Here is a 27,987-nt window from a genome sequence, read left to right on the forward strand (position 1 = left end):
TTTCTTCCGTGGATTCGCCTTTCTAACGGGGGTGTATGTTGAGAATTCATTGCAAAATCGCTTTGTTTTTTTAATTTCCCTCTTGACCTGTCCGCCATTTTGAAAATTCGTAACGGAGAGCATGCGCATTACGTGGGGTTAGTGGTTGCGTACACCTGGAACCGAGAAAAACAAATGTTCGTCGCACTGGGGAAAGAGTTTGATATGGAGAAGCCTTAATTTGGACATTGAAGGACTCGTTTCCAACAAAATGCACCGATTATGTCGCCGAGACTTGGAGGGTTCCGCTTTATAACTGCACGGCTGTTTCGTGGTGGAAATTTAGTTCGCGCATGCGGTCTACAGGAAAGATCGAGTTAATTATTATTTCTCTGGTTAATACAAAATTATGCATTTGCATAAATCTAGCGTCCATGACAACCCTTTGGGCTAAGATATAGTTTAGCCAATGAAATCTTGCTGCGTATCTAATGTATGCGGGTGAAACTTAGCATGGCGGATGCTTACACATGGAAGAGGCATTTGCCGTCGAAAATTTGAGTAAAATCGGTCAAATTTTGCCTGTGTCCGACGAAAACACGTTGCTATGGTGGAGTCTAGCAAGCACACCCTATTAAATCAACTGAAAACTTTGATTTCAATTTGGAAAAGGCTCGAATTTTTTCCAGCAAAGCAAGAGTCAAAAGAGAAGACTTGAAACCTTACTGGACAACCGACAGAGGTAAGTGTTTTAATCCGAATTGTTTAAGACTCCATTCGAGGCGCTTTTAATACGTTAAGATCGGCCGTTATGCGACTCCATTTTGAATCTCGGAGGTACTGAATTTCTAGTGAAACAGTCTGTAAACGACTGGAAAGGTTTAGTTTTGGTTCCAAAGATTGTAGTAACACTTTTATTCGTCTAAATTAGAAGTTGAGCAAATAAATTACACTATATTTACACACATAGTACTCGTTCTTAGTCATCGAACCGATACATTGCTATTGAAAAGGAAAGAGTTTTACTCGTTCGCTTTTCGTTTTAAAATTCTTTCTTTAGGTTTGGGAGCTTTCCCTGCTAGTTCCGGACTCGTGGCAATGTGATGGTTGACAAGGATTTGACGCAATCTCGTGTCCTTTTTCTTCACATGGTCAAAATGCTGGGACTGGGTATTGAATTCAGAGTGTATTCCTTCAATCCCTTGTTCACCGTAGAATCCAAGGCCCATGTGCCATTGTCGAAGAAAAGGGCAAACATGTTCTTTTAGCATATGCAGCTTTGGTGTGATTGTCATGTCTGGAAATTTTTCCGTAAGGAACTGAAGAAAATTTGTGATGTCTTCCTCTGCAACAAGAAAACAAGAAAAGGTGGACTTAAGACATGATCTTATTGCTGTATTCATGTTTTTCCATGAAAGTCAGGTTTTTTCTTTCAGTTACCTAGCTTATCAATCTTGCCATCATTGAGATAGTCTGCATAGACAAAGTGGCAAGCAGCAAATAACTTAAAAACTTGTTCAAATTTCACGCTAATTTCTCTTGCTTGAGAAAGGAGGGAAGGACACAGCTCCTCTGTTTTTGTCAGCACAGCACTGCATTAAGTTTAGTGATGTTGTCTTCCTACCTAAAAAACAAATGCAACAATTCAATGAAATTTTGTGACTCAACAAATTCCTACTCTAAGGGTAGAATTTGTGTTACCTTGCAGCAAGTGTCTACATGATTACCAGTGAATGATTTTCCATGATAAGCTTGTCTCTCAACATTCATTTTCTTGAGAACCTCATCCAAATGAACCGATAGTGGTCCATTGGCTTTCTCAAAGGCAGCCAATTCCATTTGTTCATCTGCAAGCTTTTCCTATAATGTTGAGATAATACTATTTAAATCTGGGTTATTTGACTTACTGCTTAGTTGCTATAATTTGATAATTTGAGCCCTTGTAATATTACAAATAAATGATCTATAAAATAAAATCATAACTTCTTTAACTAAAAAATTAAGATGGGTTTAAAACATGTAAAATGGATTTGGAGGATTGTACAGCTATGATACTGGAAAGCACCAATATATTATTTTTACCTCCTCCTTTGCATTTCCAAGGAGTTTTGGCTATCTCCTCCTGTAGTAGTGTCAAGTAGGCAGGCATGATATCAACATTAGCATGCAGACTTTGTAAATTCAGCAACTCCTGTAAATAATTGGCTTTTTCATTAAATTGTTGTGCTTGTCTGGTATGTAGTTGGGCAGTTCTGAATGCCTGGATTTTCTCATCATTCTCTTCACTGTCTCCTGCTAGAACCATTTGAATTTTTTTGTCCAGCTCAAAGCACTGGTTCTCTAGTTCGTCAAACAGTTTCTTAAACACACCCAAGCTAATGTGAAGTCCAGGAACACAAACCTGAAATAGACAACCATTTAGTTAGCTGGCCTGTAAGTCCCTCTTCAAAGCAATAAAATAAACTTTTGTATCTTACTTTGTCCAATTCAATGTCCAGCAGTTTCTCGTGAATCACATTGTGATAAAACTTCTGTTGACTTGTAACAGAGCCATCTGCTGCAAACTTATCATAATCCTCTTGAATGTTTTCAAGACTTCGTTTTTCAGCATGCCCATGTTTATGGCAAGAGACTTGCATTACTTCATGATTTATCTTGCACCAAAGACATGGATATTTGCCTGCAAATACAATTCTTATGGTGGAAACCTGTTTCACAGAAATAGTTATGTAAAGTAGAGGCTACATTTATATTCTTTTATTGAATTGCTAAATCATTATTATTTGTATATGTGAATTATTGTCTGGATCATACCTGAGGCACCAGCTATTCCAAATAGCTTGCATAGGAACTCATAGTCACCAAACAGGAAAACCACTTTCTTTTTACCTCTAGAAATGGGCAAAACAAAAATAGAAATTTAATTAATATTATGCTATTTCAAGTCTTTATTCTCCCGATTAACTAAAAGTGTGGTAAATTTTTTTTCACTTACGCCCAGGTTGCTTCTTTCAAGGTGTTTACTTGTTCTTTATATTTCATTAAGGCTGTCTTTAAATTAGCCCAACTATCTTTTGCATGAAACATGGCAAACACCACTGTGTTGGTTTTAGAATTTTGATGCCTCAGGTTAGCAATCTGGAAGGCCATTTTAAATGACCCACCACCAGCATCTCCTCCAAGTTTTATGTGCACTTCATTTTCTGGGATTGCATTGTTCCATGTCAGCCTTCCATTCCTAAAATGATAACCAACTATAATTAGACTATAATTCACAGCAATAGGCAACAGAAAATGATAAGCAACTAGCACAAAATATGTGTGGAGTTCGACATTTTGTCTGGACTGGTTGATCAAGTACGTCTTTGCAAATTGGGCACACATACTCATGCTTGATGTTTTCAACAAACTGTTCAGGGTAAAGAGGTTCTGATCCTCTAAAGCTTTGTAGATTCTTTACCTCCTCAGAGAATGAGAGTGAGGCTGGGTCAGGTTGGAAGCTTAAAGTGCCAGACATTCTTTCCACCATTTCCACTTGTTCCTTGGGTTCAGCTGAGTCCTCTCTGGGTTTTATTCCAGGTTTAGTCTTCTTCTTCCTACCAGGTTTCTGTTGATCCTTAAAGAAACTGCAGATCTTACAGTTTCCAGTGCGTTTGTGTGGAGGCCACACATTGATTGCAAGGCGTGTGCCTCCTCTTAAAGCAAGCTTGTAACACTTGTGGCAGAACTTAGAGGGCACATGTCAAGGTCATCTTTACGAACTTTGACACCAAAGGCTGTGAAAATAATCTCCGTCTTATCAGCGCAAAGAAAACTGTTCTCATACTTATCTTTTGCCTTCTTCAATCGCTCTCCACAAATTCGGCAAATTTTTTTCCAATATTTGTTGATGTTCAGAGAGACCAAAGTTAGCCATCTGAATGCACTAATCGAACCGAGTTGTAAACTAAACTTGGATTAAGCAACGCAGTTCTAAGTTGACTCAAGATATGTTCCGAAGTTCCTTTTTTCAGCCTTTTATTGCTTCAGAAGGGTACATCCTTAGGGTTTGTACCTTGTTTCAGGAAGGGGTGTCTATTTATCTCTCTCGATCGGTTCTTCAGGGGTGCGGGAATATTTGCATTCTTGTGTTATTGCGTGTAGTTCATTCCATTTGAAGGGAGAGGGAATATTCGCCAAAAACTATGTTAATCACGGCCAAGAAGAACGATTTAACTATCAGATCAAAGCACAAATGGTAACATATAATTGTAAGGTTTATTATCCGTGATCATGATTGAAATGTTGACCGAAAGAAACGTCTTGTCCGTGCTTTCACTATTTCAAGTAGCTCCCCGTGACAGATCGATGACATACACTTTTCGGGGAGGAAATCACACGCACGTAGCTCGACTTTCTTGCACATAACAGAAGGTCGTGGACATTTTATCAGTTTGTCATAAATCGCGTATTCTTTGTTTAGCCCATGGGTAAGCATGAGTTCATTCAGAGGATAAATTCGCGTAGTTTAGGGACATTCGTTCGAGGTCAAAGGGGAGATGGACGCCATATTTACTATTTCGGTGGTGATGTGTAATCGCAGATTACACCGCTCAAAACAATTCGGATTAAAACGTCATGGTAAAGAAACTGATGGCAAAGGAGAGACGTAAAGCCTGAGTTGTTCCTTTATTGAAAGAAAAATTCGAATCAATCAGAATCTTGCCTGAAAATAAGAAGACCTCAGCAAGGCGATAAGTCATCTCGCGTCAAAACAAGATGCCATTAAGCCGTCGCATAGTTAACTATCCCGCACACGCAATCTTCCCTAGGAGAACATTAACCAGGGAAGCAAAATACAATGTCTGCGCATAAGTTAGCTATTTCCTTGGGCTTTGCGCATATACTTTTTGCGACCTAGTTATCAGTGGGCCCTTTCTTGTTGAGCCGTTAAACGTACATTTTCAGCGGTTTCAAATTGAAAATGTCAATCTGACATGCGCGAACTAAATTTCCACTGGCGGGCGTTTTGAAACAGCCGTGAACTGCTACTATGATGAGAGGACTGAGGAGAGCAAACACTGGCACGTGAGACTTAAAACTAAGAGACCATGTGGCCTGGGAATGAGTTGAGGGGAAAACTGGGATTTTACTGGAGATGACTTAAAGAGGACACTATTCCAAAGTGGACAAAATAAGCATGATAACAACTACTATAGGGGAGTAAGGAAGTATACGAGTTGTAAGAAGCCTAACGTTGCGCGAGGATTGAGACGAGTGAAAACTGAAACAGACAAGGAGATAGTCGCGTCTAATGAAGCGTGCAGAAGAATAAAGTTGAGTGCGATGAAAGAAGTGCGCGTAAAGATGGGAATAAAGGAAAATTGCGATTAAAAAAGGGAAGAAACCAAAGGAAGGAGAAAACAAATGCGAAAATATGAAAAGGTTTAAAAACTTGTGCGAGGAAAAAGGTGAAAAAGGTGCACACATGTATAGCATGAACACGTCCGTCGGCGTTCAAAACCGCGTGAGAATATAGAGAACGATAGACAGTAGAAGAAAATAATCAAAAAGACGATGCGCGTTTGTTAAGTGGGTGGGGGCTTGAAACATGGAATGTTTGTACCCTGTCAGCTACACAGGTGATCAACTTAGCGCGCGCGAGTCAAAACAAGCATTGAAGTCCACATAGGATTTGTTATCTCTGCATCTCACGCGAATCCTTAGACAAACGATGAAAATCAACGCAGTTTTTGTATTTTATACATTGTATATTTCTCTTACACAAAGAATAGAAAAAATAAAGTACAAAACAAACTGCATTAAATTGTCCAAGGCTTTAAGTAAAATACGCGCTCAACTGAGACACTAAAATGAATCCATTTACTCCCAAGACTGATTATAATTTAAATTCTCCTCACAAAATTAATACACCGACAAACATGGTGTCCATACGATTTAGAGAAGATCTAAACTGGAGGATAACTTTTTGCTAGAAACGTAATATTACATTGAATTCTCGGAATGAAGCAACAAAGAAACATTCTTATCAGTTGAGATAATTTTTCCTCAGAACTTGGGAGTTCATGAGTTAATTAAACTAAGCTGAATGAACAATTACCTTCAAAAATGATACAATACTTCACACAAATAGCATCAAAATACTTCGCACGAAATATATTGACATATTACAAAGCATATTTTGTTAAAACTGTTCCAGCTTGCTTTCAAAATCCTACGCTACATTATACTCAAACATGTGCAAGGTTAACTAGTACATTATATACCAGCATATACCTATGGAAGTAACGAAAATCTGCTAAATTAAGATTGATTTTACAAAACTTTCTCCTTAAAAAGCTTCTATACAGTATATCTTAAACTTTTGACCACATAACGGGTTTTAATTACAAAGCGTACTCTAAATATCTAAGTATAAATTCTTAAATCTAAGAAAGATATTGTCAGACATCTTCAAATTGTACTAAGGTAAATTTAAAGAGATGAAAACAATTTGAACAGGAAATTTTCAAAAATTAAAAGTTTTATCCTGAGGCCCTGAAACTTTTCAACTACGGACTAGATTTACAATTATTCACGAACCTATTCACCAAAATAATTCTCATTGAGGACTACATGGCTTATTGTAACTATACCTCTCTAATTTATTGGCGTAAATATTTTCCTACTGGAAACAACGAATTCCATGTCACGTTAAAAGACACAGCTATCGAAACTTCAGTTACAGTGAACTCTGCGTCACTGTTTCTTTGTTTAGATTACACGGCAATTTTTAACCTCTCCGTCGTGGTTCTTCAAAACTGATGAGGGTGGAGATTCACAACTGTGTAGCTGTGTCTTGTTGTGGGTATTGCTCAGTGCCTTGAGTTCTTCGAATAACTGTCAAAATGGGAGTAAAATTTATTATCTAAAGTAAACGTGAATCGAATTTTCATTATTCAGAGTTAATAATAATATTCGCGAAAGATTTTGTTTCAGACTATTTGAGTCCAACCCAAAAATTCAAGACATGTTCCCGCCTTTAATTAAGAGTTTGAAACTTGAAGCCGTAATCTACTCTCGATCTCTATATCTTCACGTCAGATGAGTCATAACCGCGCTAGAAAATGCTGTATTTTCTTTAAACAACGGCGAGGTTTTCATCAAGCATTTAACGAACCTTGGCGAAAGACATAAAACATGGCCCGTGAGGCTGGAACATTTCGATGTATGTATTCTATTATGCCGATATTAAGGCTACTTAGGGGTACATATATTTGTATAGCGTTGTGTAGTGATGTAAACTGCAGAAGAGGGAAGTCTGGTGCTATCTAGGGGTGCACATTGTTGTATGGCGCTGTATTATGATGTAAACTTCAGAAGAGGGAAGTATAGTGCTATCAAGGGGTGCACGATGTTGTAAAGCGCTGTATAGTAATGTAAACTGCAGAAGAGGGAAGTATAGTGCTATCTAGGGGCACACACTGTTGTTTATGATCCACCAAGTATTTTTTTCGCACGCGATTGGTCTAAACGCAGCAAGTGACTGAATATCTCTCTGTAAAAACTGGGTGATATCCGAGAATATCACCCAAGCGATATTCCCCAATTCGCAAACCTTACGCCCACTGTGAAAAGTGTTCGTTTTAAACTTAATTCAATTCAGTGAGCTGTTCATAAACATTTTTTGCTCGAGCGTTGCAAAATAATTGAAGGATAATCCACACAACAGCTTTTATTTTTCGCGAAAATATGTACAATACATAATATGGTATTTGTCATTGGACATTATCTGTTCCTTGAAACTCACAGTTTTTGCATCTTGGAACAGATAATGTCGGCGGACATATATCCGCACTTATTTTCGCGCCAAATTGGAACAATAGTAAAAATTCAGTTAAGGGAAACATTGTGCTAATCTATGGGTACACATTGTTGTCAAGCGCTGTATAGATGTATAAACTGCAGTTCACGGATGCACAATGTATTGAGGAATGTTTAGTATGGTATGGTGCTGTATGTAGATTTTAGCTGCAGTTTACGGATTAACAGAACTACCCAGCGGTATATTGTTGTATTGTGCTGTATAATGATAAAAGTTGCAGTAGAGGTATTTATAGTGCTATTGAAGGGAGGGGAGAGAGGGGCATATAGGCGTGCGTATTCGAGGAGTTTATTCTAACGATAAGGAGACATGGAGTCGAATAATCGACGGAACGTGTTTGCTCATAATGAATCTCTCAAGTTGACATCGACTACCTCTTAGGAAGTATTATAGTAACTTATCCTTTCTTTTAAAATTATTGTTCTGTCAAAACTTTTTTCCTGGGTCCTCTCTGGGTCTACATCTAAGAAGGCGGCTATCGACTCTGTGGAGTCTGTGGATTGATCTGCCGCCATCTTGGATTCGCCATGTAGGTGGACCCTAGGCGAGAGTTTGACCCATTCTCAATCACATGATAGAAGAAGCTTTAATTTGGACATTGAAGAAATCGTTGAGGGACCTCTTTCGCTTTATTACTGCTACTGTGATGAGAGGACTGAAGAGAGCAAATACTAGCATGTGAGACTTAAAAGTGAGAGACCCTATGGACTGGGAATCAGTCGAAAGGAAAACTGAGATTTTACAAGAGATGACGTTAAGAGGACACCATCCTGAAGTGGACAAAATAAGCATGATAACAACTACTCTGGGAGAGTAACGAGGTATATGAGTTTTAAGAAGCCTGACGTTGCGCGAGGATTGAGACGAATGAAAACTGAAACAGACAAGGAGATAGTTACGTCTTATGAAGTTAACAGAAGAAGAAAATTGAGGGCGATGGAAGAGGTGCGCGTAAAGATGGCAATAAAGGAAAAGTACGATGTAAAAAAGGGAAGGAACCAAAGGAAGGAGAAAAAAGGGATGCACAAATGCGACAAGTTGTAAAAACTTGTGTGAGGAAAAAAGGTAAAAAAGGCGCACACAGTATTAACACGTCCGTCGGCGTTCAAAACCGTGCGGAAATATGGAGAGCGATAGACAGAGGAAGAGACACAATCGAAGAGACGACGAGCGTTTGTTAAGTGGGTGGAGGCTTGAAACATGGAACGTTAGGACACTGTCAGTTGCACAGATTATCAACTTGGCGCGCACGAGATGAGATCTGTTCTCTCTGCATCTCACGTGAATCCTTAGAATAAGGAGACGGACGATGAAAATCAACTCCGCTTTTGAATTTTATACACTGTATATTTCTCCTACACAAAGAAGTAAAAAAAATAAGTATAGTAGCAACTGCATAAAATTGTCGAAGGCTTTAAGTAAAATACGCGTTAAACGGAGACACTAAAATGAACCCATTTACTCCCAAGACTGATCATAGTTAAATTCTCCTCTCAAAATTAATACACCGACAAACACGGTGTCAATAGGAATTACAGAAAATGAAAACTGGAGGATAGTTTTTTGCTAGAAAGGTAATGCTGCATCGAATTCTCAGAATAATGCAACAAAGAAACACATTCTTATCAGTTGGGAGAATTTTCTTCAGAACTTGGGAGTTCATGAGTTAATTAAAATAAGGTAAATGAAAAGAAACAAGAAACAGCAAATTCCATAGCACATACATTGGAAGTCACAGCTATGGAAACTTCAGTTACAGTGAACTCTGCTTCGCTGTTTCCTTGTTTAGATTACATGGACAATTTTTAACCTCTCGCCGTAGTTCTTTAAAACGAAAAGATTAGTGTTTGATAAAACGAACTAGAACTGACGAAACTCGTTCGATTAAAAACAAGGTTGTAGCCAGCTTTTGACTTGTTATAGGCCTGTTCCTTAAGAAATTTCAATTTTTGTTTCAACATTTGCAAGAGTCATATCATAAAAGCGAAGCGGGCGGAATACAATTGTAGGCCGGGCCTACGGGACTAGAGGCTGGCTACACCCCTAAAAGTAGGTCTAATGTCTGTAACATATGGTCAGTAAATTCAATAACATTATGTGTGATGTTTACTTCTTCAAATGAAGCTTAAAATGGCAATCTTGGCTCTGATAAAATTAGATTGCATTAGAATAGACTGAAAAAAATATTAGTCAATTTCTCTTGTGAAGATAATCTCAAATTGTAACAAAGTAATTTATGATGTAGAGAAATCACCCAAGTTTTATTAACATATTGCTGCAAATTTTGCAAATCAAACTTTTGGAAATAACAATTTGGCCAACTTTTGCAAATGACGGACTGTTTCTTTGCTTATCAAACGCTTAGAGTATAAAGGTAATTAAAACCCGGTGAACAAGCTCATGGTTATGTAAAAGAAAAAGCCTTTAAATTGTTTCCATAAAACTGATTGTGATACAGGAATAGAGCTGGGTGTCATTTTGACGAAAACAAAAACCTCGTAATCTACTTCAACTACTGTAGGCATTCATAAGAGAGGCCTTGTTACATTTCGTTCTCTTTGTAAGCAGTTAAATTTTAAAGGTAATTAAAAAGACAATTCCACTGATCAAAACATTTGAAATAGACTGTTTTTATTTCTTCATCAAGGTAGAGTTACACATCTCAAGTTCTATTTAACAAAAAAGTAAAATGCAATGAAAAATAGCTAAAAATTCTCAAAATATAGAAACATTTAAGCTGTCCAAGTTCCAACTTCAATTTTTTTGGAATGAGAAAAAAAGACAATTTTCATTTATGTGATTTTACATTTAAATTTTCTCCTCCCTTTGCCATGAAGTTAAGAGTGACGTCATCTCCAATCAGCAAAAAGGGCGCCCAGTGTTTGATGTCGCGGAACTTGTCCGATTCTCTGAGGCTTTTCATGGCCAGGTTCAGTGACTCGCTTGCAGGTTTACCTTCTGCAAGGTGTTGATAAAAGCATTTCATGAACTCAAGAGTAGCCTCGTCATCAATCGCCCACAGGGATACCACAACAGACCGAGCACCAGCCCCCATAAAAGCGCGCGCAATGCCAACCACACCTTCAGCCTTGATCTCGCCCCGGCCGCTGTGGCAGCAACTAAGCACAACAAGTTTGGCCCGAAGTTGAACACTCGACACATCTCCAATTGTTAAAATGAAATCCTCCTCCGTTGGCACAGTAGATATTCGGTCTGGGTTAGGTGTAAGAGCAATTTCGCCAGTTATCATACATCCGTGTGCCGCAAAGTGAACTAAGGAAACGGAACCGAGTCTTTTCAACACCTCACGTTTCGTGGCCTGTCTGCCAGTGATCGGCTTAATATTCAGAATTTTTCCGATCATTTCTACTTCTTCTTTAGCATACTGAAGCTGCTTGAGGACTTTCTTTCCCTTGCCATCAGTAACCTCGGCTACCCACGGATCTCCTACAAGTAACGCACCACTGCTTTTGTGATAATCATCGGGGCAATCGGCAATGAGTCTAAGACTTGTTAAAGATGGAGCGAGTCGAATTATGAACGATTCACACAGGTATCTGGAATTACCATTCTTCAATGCAGCGTAAGGAGCGAGCCAAAGGGGTCCATCGGGAATAATGAGGAGCTCATCCCCTTCAAGTAAGTCAGCCACCGGCTTCATAACGGTATCATACAAAGTGCTTAAGCATTCATCTTGTTGGATGGGAAGTTGAGGGTTATCTTCTTTAATTTCCTCATCCACTTCTGACCGGTTCTCCCTCAAAGCATCCAGAGATCGATTCTCGCATCTCACATTAAAACGAACACCAAGTTGCCTATAGGCATCGTGCATGAACGACTCAAAGGAAACTGAAACAGAACCATTGAATTTACTTTGTCTTAACTGAACTTGTTTTCCTTCGGACACAACCCAAAGATTGATGTCAGTTTGGTCCACTGCCTGAAAGACAGTGTTTGATGGAACGTTTTTTAAACCTGCGCAATCTTCATCTTCTCCCTTATGGTGACTTGTTCCACCACAAAAACTGGATTCCATAAGGTCGGACAGAGCTTGAGCTCGTCCTTTCTCAGCAACAAATAAGGCTTCATCTACATTACCTTGTTCTACGAGAACTCTCCACAAACCCGTATACGCCATTTGATGCTGATTTCGAAAATTAACTTTCCACTCATCTTTAAATTTTAAAAGTACTCTCAAGGAATTGAATAAGGTTATGCTAGCTTGGTAATGTTCAACGGCTTTTGGCAGTCCACCTTGCAACTCAAAAACGAATCCTAGTGAATAGTAGGCCATTGCCTCAAAGGATTTGTCTCCTACTTCTTTAGCTATTTTAAGAGCTAGGTTGTGGTACTCTATGGCTTTTTTGAAATCACCCAGACACTGATACGCATTGCCAAGATTGCCATAACCACCACCCTCCCCATGCTTGTCTCCTACTTCTTTAAATATTTTAAGATGTAGGTTGTAGTACTCTATAGCTTTTTTGAAATCACCCAGACACTGATACGCATTGCCAAGATTGCCATAACCACCACCAACCCCATGCTTGTCTCCTACTTCTTTAGCTATTTTAAGATGTAGGTTGTGGTACTCTATGGCTTTTTTGAAATCACCCAGTTTACTATGAGCATTGCCAAGATTGCCATAACCACTACCCTCCCCATGCTTGTCTCCTACTGTTTTAGCTATTTTAAGATGTAGGTTGTGGTACTCTATGGCTTTTTTGAAATCACCCAGACGCTCATAAGCATTGCCAAGATTGCCATAAGCACTACCCTCCCCATGCTTGTCTCCTACTTCTTGAGCTATTTTAAGAGCTAGGTTGTGGTACTCTATGGCTTTTTTGAAATCACCCAGACGGTGATAAGCATTGCCAAGATTTCCATAAGCGTTACCCTCCCCATGCTTGTCTCCTACTTCTTTACCTATTTTAAGATGTTGGTTGAGGTACTCTATGGCTTTTTTGAAATCACCCAGACTAATATAAGCAATGCCAAAATTGCCATAAGCACTACCCTCCCCATGCTTGTCTCCTACTTCTTTAGCTATTTCAAGATGTAGGTTGAGGTACTCTATGGCTTTTTTGAAATCACCCAGACTAATATAAGCAATGCCAAAATTGCCATAAGCAACACCCTCTCCATGCTTGTCTCCTACTTCTTTAGCTATTTTAAGCTGTAGGTTGTGATACTCTAAGGCTTTTTTGAAATCACCCAGACGGCGATAAGCATTGCCAAGATTTCCATAAGCGTTACCCTCCCCATGCTTGTCTCCTACTTCTTTAGCTTTTTTAAGATATAGGTTGAGGTACTCTATGGCTTCTTCTCCCCGATTATAGAGATCTATGACTTTCTTGACATCACCTGAACTTGCACTGCCGTGGTCATGACTAATAGGATCTTTTTCCTCCATGGACTTATCTCCCACTTCACTGACAGACTGAAGTCTTAATGACAACAAGATCCTATTGTTTTTGTCAATCTTTTTTATGTTAAGGGTAAAAAATGTGGAAAAAACAAAAAAGATTATGTTTCTGATCATACTGATATGTAATAGTCCATTTTAACATTTGCGTGCTTGGTTCCCAAGCCTCTGAACAAGAGGGATGATAAAGGGTGACCTTGTTATGATAAAAACATTGCTGCTTTTTAAATGCAAACTTCTTTGTTATTATCGTTTCTAGATACTGGTCTCTATCACAACAAGGTCACCTTCAGCCTCACTCCAAATCAAAGGCTTGGCAACTAAGTACACAACTATAAAATGGCCCATTAGGAGGGCTTTGCATCAAAGGTAGATGATTTATCAACATTCAGTCTTGAAGTCAGTTACGAAGTAAATCTACACTTCAAAAAATGTTTTTTCTGTGTGCAGCCTCAAAATTTAACGCGAAATATCTAGATTTAATCCTTAGTTTTCAAAAACTGAGCAGCGCTTGCTCAATTTTTAAATTAATATAGCTTTTAAATCAGACAAATGTTTTACAACAGTGGAAGAAATGAGTCTACAACACAAATACATGTCTTTAAAATTTTTATTTGTCCATAGGAAGGTACAACGAAAGTTTCCGAGTCTCTAAGTAGTGGAAAAAGGTCGAAGGCAAGAAAATCTGCATAAGATATGTAAACATTACCGAGCTTTTTGTTCTGGCTTGTTTTAGAGAGATCATCTACCCAAGTACCATGTATAAACTGGATGAATATTAGTCTTCTAACCCTTTAACTCCCGTGAGTGACCAAAAGAGAATTTCTCCTTACAATAGCAATACAATATCAATCAGATAAGTGTTGAGAGTAAAAAAATATATATCAATTTGAAAATAGTTAGCTGATGCAATACTGAATTCTCTGTACTAACATTACAAGAATTGTATGGTTGACAGTAAGGATAATTACAAATTTGGTCTGGAAATTAAAGGGTTATTTAAACTAATGTAACAGTTATTGGCATGGATAGTAGAACTTAGTCAAATTGGCTAAAAGGAGTAATTTCATTAATAAGTCATGAGGTAATAACTTCTCCAATGTTTTTAATCACACACACTTAAACACACTTTGTATTTTCTCCCTTGAAACATCAAATTATGGAAACTTTTTTTTTATACCCACGGTTAAAAATGAACGATTCCTTCAAAGGATACAGCTAGTCCCTTATCACACCAACTGATTGCTTCTGCAAATCTCTTCAATTCAACACAAGCAGCGGCTCCTGAAGGCAACAACACAAAGAAGCATACCACTACTGTAGCTCAATTATGAGAAAAGAACCTGAAACCATTGAAATCATTACAGACCAGAAGAAAAAAAAAAGACAAAACAAAACAAAACAAAAAAACTAAACGGAAAAGAATAAACAGGCCCTATTAGGTTTCAGTTAGATTTATTTAGCTTTACAGACAACCCAAACGTCTAAGAACACTTAAATTGGGATCAACAACTCCCACAAAAACACTAAGAGTTAGGTAAGTCCTGATCCTTCTTTCTAAAACAGCTAGATAGTGACTTAAGAGCGTGTCCACGAGAGCACCGGGCGGTCGTGCTACATGCCATCTCACCAATTTCAATGAAACTTTGTCAGTTTAAAGGCTCTACCCCAAAAGTAAAAAAAAACAGACTGGTTTCTGTTTTGGTTTTTTCCGTGGGGAGATAGACCACCCCCCGGTTTTTCTTGGTTTTCACTAATGAAATCGCTTCAAATAGGTAAAATATATGAAGCTCTCACTGCGATGGTATTTAACCGATTACTTTGAGGATTTGCACACATATTTTTACATCCTTAGTTAATGGCCGCCGCGAGCATCAGTCAGTTTGATTGACGACTTGTCAACTAACAGAGGCAAATATACGATTTTGTTTTTAGACTTTTCGATTCATCTAAATATTTTACCTTGAGGTCAAATATCTCCCGTTGCCAGAAAGCTACAACACTAATCTTAATTACCCTTTATAACCCATCATTTCATCTCTGAAAATCATTAAAAAAATCTTTGGGCACTACCGTATTTTTGTCTTGGATACCTTTTAAAATCTGCGATTGTGACAAGTTTCTCTCAACTACACCTGTCACGCACTTCTTACTCTAGGCGGTCACTTGACAAAATAAACCTACATTTTTTAGTTTTTTATACAAGATGATTGATCAAGAAAGGTTAAAAATGTTAAAAACGTTCGAGATTTTTTGCAGGAATGGAAAATTTCAAGTTTAGAGAGATGCATGTTGACGAAAAATCAATGGGAAAATCGTTGCGTTTCTTTCTTCAGTCGTTTATTACTTTCAAGATTTGCTAAAATCAGGACATAGGGCTCTTGTACAGAACAAAACATTCATTAGCCTATACTTTGATCGTCTATTATTATTATCGCACAGTTTACAATAAGGAAACTGTAACAGGAGAGGAGATTTTAAAGTCACATGTCGCCTGCTTGTTGACGTACAAGTTCCCGAATGTAACAACTTCGGCTTTTCCATACCGCGCATGACGGGAGACTCTGCCCCCCTTATTTGATAGGAAATATCAATAGCCCCATAAATTCATTAACTACGCCATGTTTCCAGAAAATAAGACTGGAAAATGTTTTTTCCACTTTCCACCATCAAGAAATTCCACGTATAGAAATAGTATTTATAGGGTTACTGCGTGACTTTTCATGAGAAGTAAAAATTGTTCATCGTTTTTTTTTCAAGAAGATACTTCTAGAAAGTTCTTAATCCTTCTGTTATCTTATTTTTCTGTTTTTTGACTGCAAATATCATTTGCATTTGCTATTATTTTCGCTGATTGTCATGGCCTTTCCTGCGTGCACGTGCAAGCTAGTTCATATACAGGACTCTTTCGAGTTTCTCTGGGTGGTGTCGGGCTTAGGTGTGTAGGTCTGGCTCGAAAGATATCTGCACGCTGCAACACAGGTTCCTATGTTTTCTCCTTTTTCTTCATTTGGATTTTCATTCTCTTGCTTGCATTATCACACATTTATGTTTTTTTATTCCCTCAGTGCGTTCCCTCAGATTTGGAAGTAGGCCTTGAAAAGTCAATATTGACCAGAACTGAAATCCTTTTCTATCACTATTTGTTTCAGAGAACCCCTGTCATTTGTGACTTTATTTCTCAAGAAAATGTGTTTTTATTTACTATTTATTTCCATTAGAACATGAAACTAGGTCCTGATAAGTTTTTTTTGTCTCGTGACTCCCAAAAACTAGGTTTGCGACAACATCAATTAAGAAATCAAAGGCAATTACGCCTGAGAAATTCGCTTGTAGCCTTCTACCCGCAGAAGGCAACTCCATATAATGAAACGTTCTAAGACCTCTGTAAACTAGAGACATTGCGTGATGTTGAGGGGTGAAATATTTACACTAAATCTGTGACCCTCAAACGGATCACGTACTCGTACATGTAACGTCCGGAAAATGTCACGCATATATAACACCGTAGGCGCACCTGGCGAATTCTATCCATTGGCTTCAATAGCAAAGAGACAACTTATTTACTATTTGTATATGATCAAGCTTATTTACCCTACTTGAAAAAATCCTTGATGAAGTCTACTATTGTCAGACGAAACGCGTGGGAGATAAATACAAGTTTTTACTTTCTCAGTTCGTACAGTGATGCTCACTAGTTTGTTCCGTCAAAAACGCTTTTAATGTGAAGTCACGTCGACGTCGACAGAAAAACTAAGCTCACCCTGTCATAATCGATGGTTTGATACCGTCAGTACCAATTTAGGTACATCATTGGGCTTTGATCACAATGATAAAAAAAATGTGCGTTTCCTCACGCTTGCCACGTTTATTCTTTGGAAAATTATTTTACTGGAGGGCGATGTCCCTTACCTTGGCGCGTCTTGACTCTGGCCGACAAAAATTATCAAGGTGAACTCCATGAAATTCTAGTCAAATGTTTTAAAAAACTTTGTCTACCCTTGATTTACACGCAGAAAAAAAAGGCAAATTCCGAACGGTATTTCAAAACATTTTATTCATTAGTCAATTTATGAACTGTTTTATAGCAGCCCGAGGAAAAAGCAAAATTGAAACAACCGGCGTATCGGTCAAACGAATTCCAATTTTTTCAACAAGGAGTTGGTAAGTTCATTTTTCTTAGTAAATTTAAGTGGGGGTCTTTTTTTGTGACAGCCGATCAAAGATAGACATCTCTGAAACGTCTCTGAAACTCTTTTTAAAAAGAGTTTACACTTCCGGTAATATTTTCCTCCTTCTCGCAACAGCGCAACAGACATTGTTAATCCTATGTACTGTAGGTGTATCAGTTGTATTACATCTTCATAGTGATGCCATATAAGAAATCGAGTGTCTAAAAAGCCCTCAATTCAATCTAACACTCGAATTGATAAAGTCAAGATGGTGCAGTTGTCTTGTTCATTTGCAACTAACTGTATAACCAAATGTTATTTTTCTCGCGCTGGCCAGGGACGGTAACAGCTCATACCTCTAAATTCGTGGGTATACAGCTTAAAAAAAAACATTTGAGAGACGTCGATGTATCCCAAACATGCGTTTTGTCCGAGATGGAGCTTATTCTAACGCGTATTGGCTTATTTGGAGATTACGAAGGCCGCGATTTCACGATGTACCTCAAATATCGTGCACAACTTGGTGTGAGATTCAGACTTTCGGGTTCGTAAATGCCAGTATCCTCCTCATAAAATTCGGAGACATAACGTGAGAGATAGATGAATCTGCAGATGGCAGAAGAAATCAAAGCTGGTGGCGAGTCTTCCTGGTGGCGGCAAGGTGACTGTAAACCTAAATAGAACGCGTACTGTAGCTGCTATCTTAGAGTCGGTAATGAATAAGGAAGATGGGCAAGAAGAGCACTTATCTGAACATCAGTTTTCCTAACTGGTGATTTGTGACTGAGATGAACTTTATATCATATGATTGCTAGGGATACGCAGGTACTGTAGAGGCGCTCACATAAATAGAGGTGGGCGATCCTCCCTCTGACTTAAGAACTGCGACAAGTTTATAACGCAGACCAACTGGCGCTGTTTGAAGCACCTTAGGGTCTCACTAGGCTCATCACATTAGAAACCTTCAGCAAACTAATCATAGAAGCGGGTGGTTATCAGCAACGTGCACAGATTTCTGAACGCGGGTCATCGCGAGAACTATACCCAATCCTTCATAGACGGAACAAGAAAGCGAGATATTCTTGCTAAAAGAAGGATGTATCAAGACGTTTCAGTCATTGGCTGCCATCCAAATGTACCCTGACAAAGACAAACGCAGTGAAGCCGACAAAAAAATTCCGCCTATGATAAGATCAAGAGGAAATGGACTAAGACCGGCTTGCCATTCTATAGGGGATGGCTACGTTCAAGGTCGGACTTTGGGTAAAAATTCTGACGAACAATCCCTAACTAGACAAGTGGACCTTGGATGGGCTCTTTGGAAAACACAAAAAACAGCCACCTTTTCTCAGAAAGCAGAGAATTATCTCCTAGACGTGTGCTGGGCAAGGGAGGAAACTAGTAAGGCAACCGCCTCTGATGTGATTTCCCAAATATCGAGAGAGTTTAAGAGACGACACCAGCCAGAAATGTTGTCTAAGACTGCCCGGTTGATACAGCAGCAAATCGCTCGATACTTCAGCCGGTTATCTGCCGTAACAAAAAGAGGTTTATTGATGAGGTCCCCCTCTGTAAATATGAATGAGGACGGAGAGGCCGATGCCAATGATCTAGCTTCAGGATTCGAAACTGACCGAACAAGGCAGAAGATAAGGAGGGACCTTGCAAATTTAAGACGAAGACTGCAAGAGAGGGTACAGCTGCTATTAAGCTAAAAAAAAAAAAAAGACATTTGCATCTCATTTTTCTTTCATATTTATTGTCTTTGCTCACGAAAACAACTGGCTATGTCTTGGGATTTCATCAAGGGAAATTTGCAGGAAGGCTACTCGTCAAATTACTGCTGGCTCATTCTTATTTAAAAATTTTACAAGTCACGCAATTAAACGCCGACAACACTCGATCTAGAGAGATGTAGATTTATATGTGGTAAAAGAATGCTTGAAAAAAATATGCAGATATTTTACGATCGATGCAGGTAAATAATCATAGAGATCTGCAGATTATTCTGAAATTGTTATCTAGCAGACAGCATGAACAACGCGCTTGAATAATTCGGGTCTTCGGGTCACACAACAGATGTTAGCATAGCGGAGTTCTGCATGTAAATGTTCGATGGCGGTAAGTGACAACGTCAACACTATTTTAATTTTATTTTCGGGATAGAAGCACAGTTTTTAGTCCGATAGAACAATTTATATTTGCTCTCGAGCGAGAGCGCAGAATTTCTCGTCTGTGAAAGCCGAAGTTGTAGCACATTGGAACATGTAGTAATATCAGTCAACACGCAGCATGTGACTTTAAAATCTCCTAAAATGAGCAGTGATTATGATAAACAATCAAATTATAGACTAATGAATGTTTTGTGCCGTACAAAAGCCATATCTGCTGAGTTTAGCAAATCTTAAAAGTAATACACGACTGAAGAAAGAAACGCTACCATTTTCCCATTGATTTTTCGTCTACATGTATCTCGAAAGTTTTTCTCGAAAGTTTTTCTCGAAAGTTTTTCACATTTTTCACCTTTCTTGATCAATCATCTTGTATAAAGAGCTAAAAAATGTAGGTTTATTTTGTCAAGTGACCGACTAGAGCAAGAAGTGCGTGACAGGTGTAGTTGAGAGAAACTTGTCACAGTCGCAGATTTTGAAAGGCAATTTTGAAAATACGGTAATACCTAAAGATTTGTTTGATGTTTTTCAGAGATGAAATGATGGGTTATAAAGGGTAATTAAGATTAGTGTTGTAGCTTTCTGGCAACGGGAGATATTTGACCTCAAAGTTGTCAAATATTTGGATAAATCGAAAAGTCTAAAAATACTGTCGTATATTTGCCTCTGTTGATCGACAAGCCATCAATCAAACTGACTGATACTCGCAGCAGACATTAACTAAGGATGTAAAAATATGTCTGCAAATCCTCAAAGTAATCAGTTAAATACCATCGCAGTGAGAGGTTCTTATCTCCCCCCGGAAAAAAAACCAAAACAGAAACCAGTTTGTCTTTTTGAGTTTTGGGGTAGACCCTCTAAACTGGCAAAGTTTCATTGAAATCGGTGAGATGGCATGTAGCACGACTGCCCGGTGCTCTCGTGGACACGCTCTTGACATATCTGACACCTGTGACTCATTGAACTTAAGGAACTAAAATATTCATGCTGAGATTTTGCTTTGCATTCCGCATTGAGTCCTTCATCCCGTTCAAAATAATATTCTCATCATGATTAATGGAAGTAATGGCGTGGCAGTCAAGAGCTGGATTCAAATGTACATCAGGGTGGTCTCGATCTCTTAATTAAAGTCAATTGAAACAAGATTGAACTCCATTTAACCTCATTTAACCTTAGAGTGTTGAGTTCTTTTTTATTATTATTATATCACAGGTAACATATCTAACCTCTCACAATTGCCTTAAGGAAAGTTGGATTTAACTCAATGGCTGCTTCTGCATCCCTTAGTGAATCCTGGTGATTTCCTGGTATTGAAATAAATACCTCTGATTAGCCATACATGTTGCAAACCAACTACCATTACTATAATTTTGGGAAAACCTTGTGATGCTCATTGATATCTGGGGTAAGAGGTTACTTCTTTGTATATTTGAGAGGCCAAGATAAGATGTAAATTTTTTCGGGCATGCATTCAAAATTACCACCTTTTTCAGAAAACTACTACTGACAACTCAATAGCTTCAAAATAGAGAAAATAATGCATATTAAAGCTCTCATCATCTTACCAAGTTTAGAATGTGCAATTGCCCTGTTGTTGTGCAGTTTGGCCTTCAGTTCTTTGTCATTGCAGTTGATTTTAATTCCTTTGGTGTAAAAATGAATAGCATTGATGAAATCTCCTTTCTTGAAGGCCTCATTACCCTCATTCTTATAAACATCAGCTGTGGCTGCAAAGAAAAAATAAAATAATTCGAAAAAAAATTAAAAAATGGGTGTCAAAGTCTGTGGTCGTAGTTAATAATTATTCGTGTACAGTCAGAGCTGCCAAGATCTGGAGATTTCAAATCTGCAGATTTTCAATAGTTATGATAATGATGTAGGTGACAACATGGGTAAGAATAATGATGAGAATTATAAGCATCACTTAATTCGAGGCAAACCCCTGGAGATGAGAGATTTTGGAGATAGGTTTCCTAAAATTCCTATTCCCTGGGCAAAATTAATAAAATGTTCAAATGCCCCACACAATCTTATGTAAAAGGCGAAATAATTAGCAATTTCACTTTCAACTAATTGATCAAGCTTTAAAAACTAATTGACCAAGCTTTAAAACCTAGACCTTGAAGCCTTATTTCTTCTGAGCCATTTGTTAGTGAAAGTACACTATCTGCCTTAAACACCTCCATATTCAATGATAATTAACACTTGTACTCTACTGGAAATTAGATGTGACAGTTTTTATTCAAATTCTCTAACGTCAGTCAGGCAGGGTTAAACCCCCCCCCCCCCCCCACCCTCTTTGGCTTGGAGAAAGATCAAATGCCTGTGGGTTGCTCGAGGAGAAAGGAGGGAATGTTGAAGGTTTCAAAGTGATTATGTTTCATTAAAATAGAAAGATTATGGTGATGACGATGATGGTACCTATGATGCAAACTTATAATGGATTTTATATGATGATCAAATAAAGTCTTAACTTATTATAACTTTGTGTTACTGCTTTGAACTGTTAGAAAAGAAAATAGCAAAAGTTTCTGTGTCATAGATCTTCTCAATGAACAGCATATTGTAATCATAGAAGAGAGTCATGACTGGCCAAATATCCTTTAAAGCGGTCATACAGTGTATATATCCTTTTCCACATCTGCTGGCATTCTTGAAACTGATCGAATAGAAATTGTTCTAACAATAACTGAAGCCGAAGTTGAACCTAGCTCACCTCGTAAAGTGTCCTCATCAAAATCTGGTGCATTTTCTTTGTCAGGTAAGTCTTCATTTTCACATGGAACTTTAATTGAACTTCTTCCTGTAGCCATAGCAACTGTAAGAAGATTGATGCTTCTTAAAAAGTTGTTTTTTTAAGTCATCCTGGCCTGAAAAAAAGGTGATTGAAAATGGTTGTAAACATTAGCTCAACGTATTACCCAGAAGCAAAATAAATATTTTTTCGCTTCTGAGAATGGAAGGGATACATAGACACAAAATCAGAAGCCAATTAAGAGCTAATGTCAACATGCATCAGACAAACAGCGGCAAGTCGCCCAAATTCGTTTTCTCTCCTACTTTCATATTTTGTAGCCCAATATGTCCCAATAATTGTGGTATAGGTTTTTTTTAAAAATATATTTTAGTTTTTGAGAAATGACTTTTTTTCGTTCGACCGCTCAAATATGCAAATTTTCACTCTGAATATTACCCGAGTTGTGTGACCTCATGTAACGAATTTACTTGACCTCCGGTATTTGTGTTGACACAATCCTTTGTTTTATCATCTAAACTTAATCCCCTGACATTATTGAGGCTGGCACAAAAATATTTATTTTTTGGTGAATATTTTTGTCCGACATACTTTTTCTATGTCGAAAAGTAGCATCAAAACAAAGACAGAGGATGGTTATAAGGTTACTGTAAAAATTTTCTTGTGTAATTGTGTTGTTCTATCGTGAGACGAACTCAAAGTCCGGCAAAATTTATTTGCTAGCGACTATGAAATATACATGGTGTGTTTATTTGTCGCCACCTTTTATTGGCATATGGAGGCATAAATCGCTACAATTTGAAAAAAAATCTAACTTAACACTCTTACCTAGTTTATTTATGATTTTATAAGACCAATAAGCTGTTTCGGTCATTATATTACGCTTGGGTATTACTTCTTGCCGGGAGCCCAGGTTTTACGTTGTGTTTTCCCCTATCCCAGCTATATCAGAAGCTAGTCACGCAATAATTGATACCAACACAAATGAATATTTACCCTGTATGAAGATTTTTGTTTATGTTGAATTGACAATATTACAATATGTTACTTTTGTGGTCACTAATCGTTGTTTCAGTGGCAGCGTAGCAGTTCAAAGCGGGTTGTTGCTTCAACGCTATTGAAATTTATAGTGTTCTGGCAGGAAAGCATAGCATGATGCTCTGGGAATAAAAACTCCTAGGGGCCTTTTACATAATATCGAAATGAGGTTTGTTCAAGAATGAGTTTATCTCGGTTGCCACATGATACCAGAGTAAAATTATTCGAAACGAGTCATTTCTGAATGAGTTAACTGAGGTTTTCATTCCAGATAGAAACACTTATTCTGGACGACCTTTTGTATCTGTATAATGTAAACGCGGTACGACACTCATATCTGTATGAATCCTCTGTAGGAGCGAGGGAAGCATAGAAAATGGACGTAAATACTTGTTTTTACTACCTGTTTTTATAATCTAAATTATCTTGCATGTCAACGTGGCATGAAATTCATTTCATTCCGGAATTAAACCCATTTTGGAATAATGTAAAAAGTACCTTATTGACGGACCATTAGATTTTTGATGCGGGATGGGGGGAGGGGGATCTTTTGCCAATTGCACGATTTGTTTTCTTCCATTAAGCCCGTGCTCGATGGTCCGTCCCTAGAATGCTATCAGGTCCTACAACTTTTCCTGTGATGAAAGAATTTGGATATATATGTGTTACTCGCGTTGTTGTTGTTGTTTTTTTTTTACATTACCGAGCGAATTTCAAGTGATACTGCGGAAGGGCCCTTTACCACTGTGTGCTTAATTACGCGTCCCACCAGATGGCGGGAAGCTCACAAAGTGCTCAGACATTAGTATAGAAAACTCCGCCTCTGTCTGGATTTTTGAGAAATTTTTTGAAACTCCGCCTCTGTCTGGATTTTTGAAAATTTCAAGATTTACAAAAGACAGCCTAATTGTCTGAGATAAATTGGGAAAAAATCATCATTTGTATGTTGCAAGTTCATATAATTTGTGACAGCAGCAATTGAAATTATTAAACCAGAGGCTGTAGTAGGTAGTTAGGTAAAGTTTGTATTTAAGAGTGGCCCATCCAGGCCCTGAGCTTATAATCCTGGATTCCTCACACGAAGCGATTAGGTATTACTACTCTTCCCTGGACATGATAACAGTACACCCCATGGTTACCCCCCCCCCCCCCCCGACTAATTTCTGGTACCCATTTATACTCCTGGGTGGAGAGGGGTACTGTGAGAGTAAATTATTTTGCACAAAAACAAAACACATGACCTGGCCAGGTTACAAATGCAGATCTCTTGACCCTGACTCCACCTCACTAATCATAAGGCCACCATGTCTCCACAAGAGGAGAGAGCTTATGCTTGAATCCTTTCTCATAAGAAACAACTTTTACAAAACCAAAGTAAAATTCTCTTATTTGATTTTTAAATGGGGAAGCAAAAGAAAAAGAAATATGCATATCCCAAAAGTCTGCACACCCCCTCCCCAACTGCCTCCTTCTACTTGCTTTTCTGATGGTAATTTCGTTTCTAAGTATTAATTCACTCTATTTAAGACGACAAAGTAGTTTTCCATTCCGAGATATCGATCATACTTGACCTCTCCAGGCCTAGGCCAAGAAACAATTATAAAGAAATGTGTGGGATGAAAAATAAATGTTCAAAATCTTCAAGGATCTCTCATTTTCTTGTCAAGATTTTTAGGGGTCTTTTATTTCTTTTCCAATATCTTTAATTTTCTTGCCAAGATCTTTACGGATCTTCAAAATTTTCCTGCCAAGATCGTTCAGGATCTTGGCAGGAAAGTAAAAGATCCTTGAAAATCTTGGCAAGAAAATGAGAGATCTTCAAAGATCTTAACTAGAATTTGGAAGATCCTCAAAGAATTTTCAAAGATCTTTAAAGGATCTTTGAAGTTCCTGTCAAGATTTTTGGAGATCCGGTCAAGATCGTCGAGGATCTTGACAGGAAAATGAAAGATCCTTAAAGATCTTGGCAAGAAAATGAAAGATCCTTGAAGATCTTGACAAGAACTTTGAAGATCCTTGAAGATCATGGCAAGAGAATGAAATATCCCTGAAGATCTTAACAATAATTTTGAAGATCTTTAAAGGTTCTCATAAAGATCTTGTAGGATCGTTAAAGATCCTTCAAAGATTTTCACCAGGGATGTATCACAACAAGTCAAAAAATATAGAAAGCGGTCGCCGCATCGGCACTTTTTTTCGTTGTTTTGGTAGCCACTTTGGAAATTTAGCCAGGCATTTTAAGGTAGGTAGTTCAAATGTGATATATTGTAGTGTACACGTAAATACGCTAGTCATAAAATCAGCAGTCCACTGTTTGCAACTCTGCAAAATTATCATGATAATATGCGAAACTTTGTTCGACCATTTCCGCTTGTCGACAAGTCTTTCCACTTGATACAATTTTACTCCGGGTTGATATTTCCTTTTGCTTTTATAAGCAATAATAATCTACACGATCTTTACTTCTTACCGATCGTGCCATGTTGTTTTTGCAACCACACCTTCGGGCATGCTCCGTAGAACTTTGAGTACACCACAGTTAGGGGGTATGGCACTAACGAAATGACTCGGATTAATTGTAATGTTTTCTTTCTTTCATATTGGACTATTTCCTTCTGTCATTTCAAACTAAACTAATAGATAAATATTCGCCACCCAGAATGCCTTCAATGAAAATCACCAACGGGTAGCACTCATGATTTTATGTGGAACAAGCAAATGCAATTAGGCAATCTCATTTCAAATTTTCGTTAAATTTCCGACTCGAGTTATGACGAACAAGAACGAGGAGCATGTGGTTCACTCGTTAATTTATGTAGGAAAAAAAAAAGAGCAAAGAAGACGATCATTTATTCCAAAATCTATGTGCGAGCTGGATTTCAACTTATTTTCATTTTCTAAAGGTGTGCTGATAAATATTCAGTTACGCTGTGTTCTTAATATAACCTACATTTTTTCAAAAGAAGTCAAATGATGTGTTAAAGAATTCGTATTTTGATTTGTCGCCTTAAGTTTTTCTCTGACTGAAAATACATGCCAAGTTTTGTATCATTTAATAAGCAAGGAGCGTTTTACATCTCCCCTCGAAACATGTGTTTGTGACAACTGCTTCCTCTTTCAATTTCTATAATGCGAACAGGATGTAACACGTTGACGGTAGTTTATAATCAAAATAAAAAGGAAAAAGGCTTCAGATTATCTCGTAACACTCAGTTTTCTTAGTTCTCACTAAATATTCTTCTAAAAAAATAGAGTAAGCAGGGACACAGCACTTTAGATCGATAACATTTTCATAACTTGCTCTTGTCTGCGATCATATGGTCTAGTGTGTTGTTGCCGGCTCACTTTGCTGAAAGACCTATATGAAACCAAGACCCCACGCCTCATACCGGATTGTCTATATTTTACAATGTAATAAGTTTTTCTTTGTTAATACAAACTGGCAATGTTACTGATGGAACACTGCGAGTGGGTGAGACAAAAATCCATTTGGTCTAATTAATTATTTCAGAGCTTACCTTAAAACGACGTTTCGTCAGCGATGCAGCGTTGAATTCGTCCTCAAGAACCTGTTAAATTTGTAAAATTTTGCAAGACCGAAGATATTTTGATGAGTTCTTCAGAAGGCGACTTATAACACGAACGGTGTCGAGGTTTCTTTTCCTAGTGATCTCACGATGTAGGAATATTTTGATTTTACTCCTCTGAAATTTAGCTCGTGATAACTTAGAAGCTGCCACCAAAGATGTTTACTCGACCGCGACAGGATGCAAATGAATCACTTTTTGTTTTACGACCATACTGATGTTTTTACCATTGCGTGACATTCTCAGGAAAACCAAAAGTTGATGATACATTGTGAACTTTCCCGAGGAAATGAGTCATGAATAGTGAATAATACACGGGCGCGCGTAAATGTGAATTTGGTTGGTGGAATACAATTCAAGCACGTAAAAAATTGACTAATGTTCATGTAGTGCAATGATTGGGTATGTTCTAACGGACTTCGGACGCTGTTTTAATGGTACGTGATGGGATGTGAGTTGTTAGGCATGTAACAAAAAAAGAGCATGACTTTCAGACGGACGAAAATATCGCGTTACTTCACCTTGAGAGAAAAAAAAACTTAACTTATCTGAACTCACACCACAGGCAGCCCAAGCTCCAGGTGTGAGATGATCATCTTGCGAAATAAGATTCAAGGTGATTTTTTCGGATTTTCTTTTTATCTGGCGGTGACATACCTGAGTATTTTTAGGAGCTGTGCCATATTTTGACTTCCCCCACAGGCTCGTCGAATTCAAACAAGGAGCGAAAATTCTAGGCAATACTACACACCAATGAATAGTCAACTAGGTTATTTATGATCCAACTGCTTTTTTTTTCCGCCAAGTCTTTCTGCTCATTTCTTATAAGGCGGGAAAAGCAAAGTGGATAGAGAAGCGCAGCATGCGTAGCCGACCGGTTCAACAGATTTTTTTACAGTACAAAATAACCAACTGTACACATGTGGTATATACATATTTACATACGTTATTTGAACTCTACCTTGTGTAGTTGGATTATAAAACCAAATTGTCTCG

The 27,987-nt window shown here is 38.0% G+C and overlaps 3 protein-coding genes and 2 long non-coding RNA genes across 11 annotated transcripts in view; 2 read left to right on the forward strand and 3 right to left on the reverse strand.

Annotated features, from left to right (window-relative positions):
- Nucleotides 1-27,987, forward strand: part of LOC149034665 (uncharacterized) — a 262,282-nt gene that overhangs the window by 159,886 nt on the left and 74,409 nt on the right. The gene's annotated exons all lie outside the window — the stretch shown is intronic.
- The window catches only part of LOC149034675 (uncharacterized), a 181,730-nt gene that overhangs the window by 36,737 nt on the left and 117,006 nt on the right, over nt 1-27,987 (forward strand). The gene's annotated exons all lie outside the window — the stretch shown is intronic.
- LOC149034676 (uncharacterized) lies at nt 1,002-4,401 on the reverse strand. Its single transcript, XM_089194900.1, has 8 exons — nt 3,440-4,401; nt 2,975-3,217; nt 2,794-2,870; nt 2,457-2,659; nt 2,045-2,380; nt 1,707-1,839; nt 1,420-1,452; nt 1,002-1,324 (listed from the first exon to the last, which is right to left on the reverse strand). Exons 2-8 carry the CDS (start codon nt 3,127-3,129, stop codon nt 1,002-1,004), a joined length of 1,260 nt encoding a protein of 419 aa, XP_089051026.1. The 5' UTR covers nt 3,130-3,217; nt 3,440-4,401.
- On the reverse strand, nt 9,547-13,319 carry LOC149034677 (tetratricopeptide repeat protein 28-like). The gene has a single exon (XM_089194367.1). The coding sequence runs from the start codon at nt 13,254-13,256 to the stop codon at nt 10,632-10,634; it is 2,625 nt and encodes an 874-aa protein (XP_089050493.1). The 5' UTR covers nt 13,257-13,319; the 3' UTR covers nt 9,547-10,631.
- LOC149034678 (hsp70/Hsp90 co-chaperone CNS1 homolog) lies at nt 21,112-27,150 on the reverse strand. Its single transcript, XM_089194901.1, has 3 exons — nt 26,923-27,150; nt 22,328-22,481; nt 21,112-21,338 (listed from the first exon to the last, which is right to left on the reverse strand). The coding sequence occupies exons 2-3, from the start codon at nt 22,422-22,424 to the stop codon at nt 21,112-21,114; spliced, it is 324 nt and encodes a 107-aa protein (XP_089051027.1). The 5' UTR covers nt 22,425-22,481; nt 26,923-27,150.

The sequence above is a fragment of the Pocillopora damicornis genome, chromosome 14, assembly GCF_964200805.1.
Source record: "Pocillopora damicornis chromosome 14, jaPocDami1.2, whole genome shotgun sequence".
Lineage (NCBI taxonomy): Eukaryota > Metazoa > Cnidaria > Anthozoa > Scleractinia > Pocilloporidae > Pocillopora > Pocillopora damicornis.

Coding starts and splice junctions, on each gene's coding strand:
- LOC149034676 (XM_089194900.1), bottom strand. CDS start 3,129: ATGGCCTTCCAGATTGCTAACCTGAGGCATCAAAATTCTAAAACCAAC. Junction 2,381..2,456: donor TGGACATTGAATTGGACAAA/GTAAGATACAAA, acceptor TGTCTATTTCAG/GTTTGTGTTCCTGGACTTCA. Junction 1,325..1,419: donor TGGCAAGATTGATAAGCTAG/GTAACTGAAAGA, acceptor TTCTTGTTGCAG/AGGAAGACATCACAAATTTT.
- LOC149034677 (XM_089194367.1), bottom strand. CDS start 13,256: ATGGAGGAAAAAGATCCTATTAGTCATGACCACGGCAGTGCAAGTTCA.
- LOC149034678 (XM_089194901.1), bottom strand. CDS start 22,424: ATGGCTACAGGAAGAAGTTCAATTAAAGTTCCATGTGAAAATGAAGAC. Junction 21,339..22,327: donor TGATGAGGACACTTTACGAG/GTGAGCTAGGTT, acceptor TTTTCTTTGCAG/CCACAGCTGATGTTTATAAG.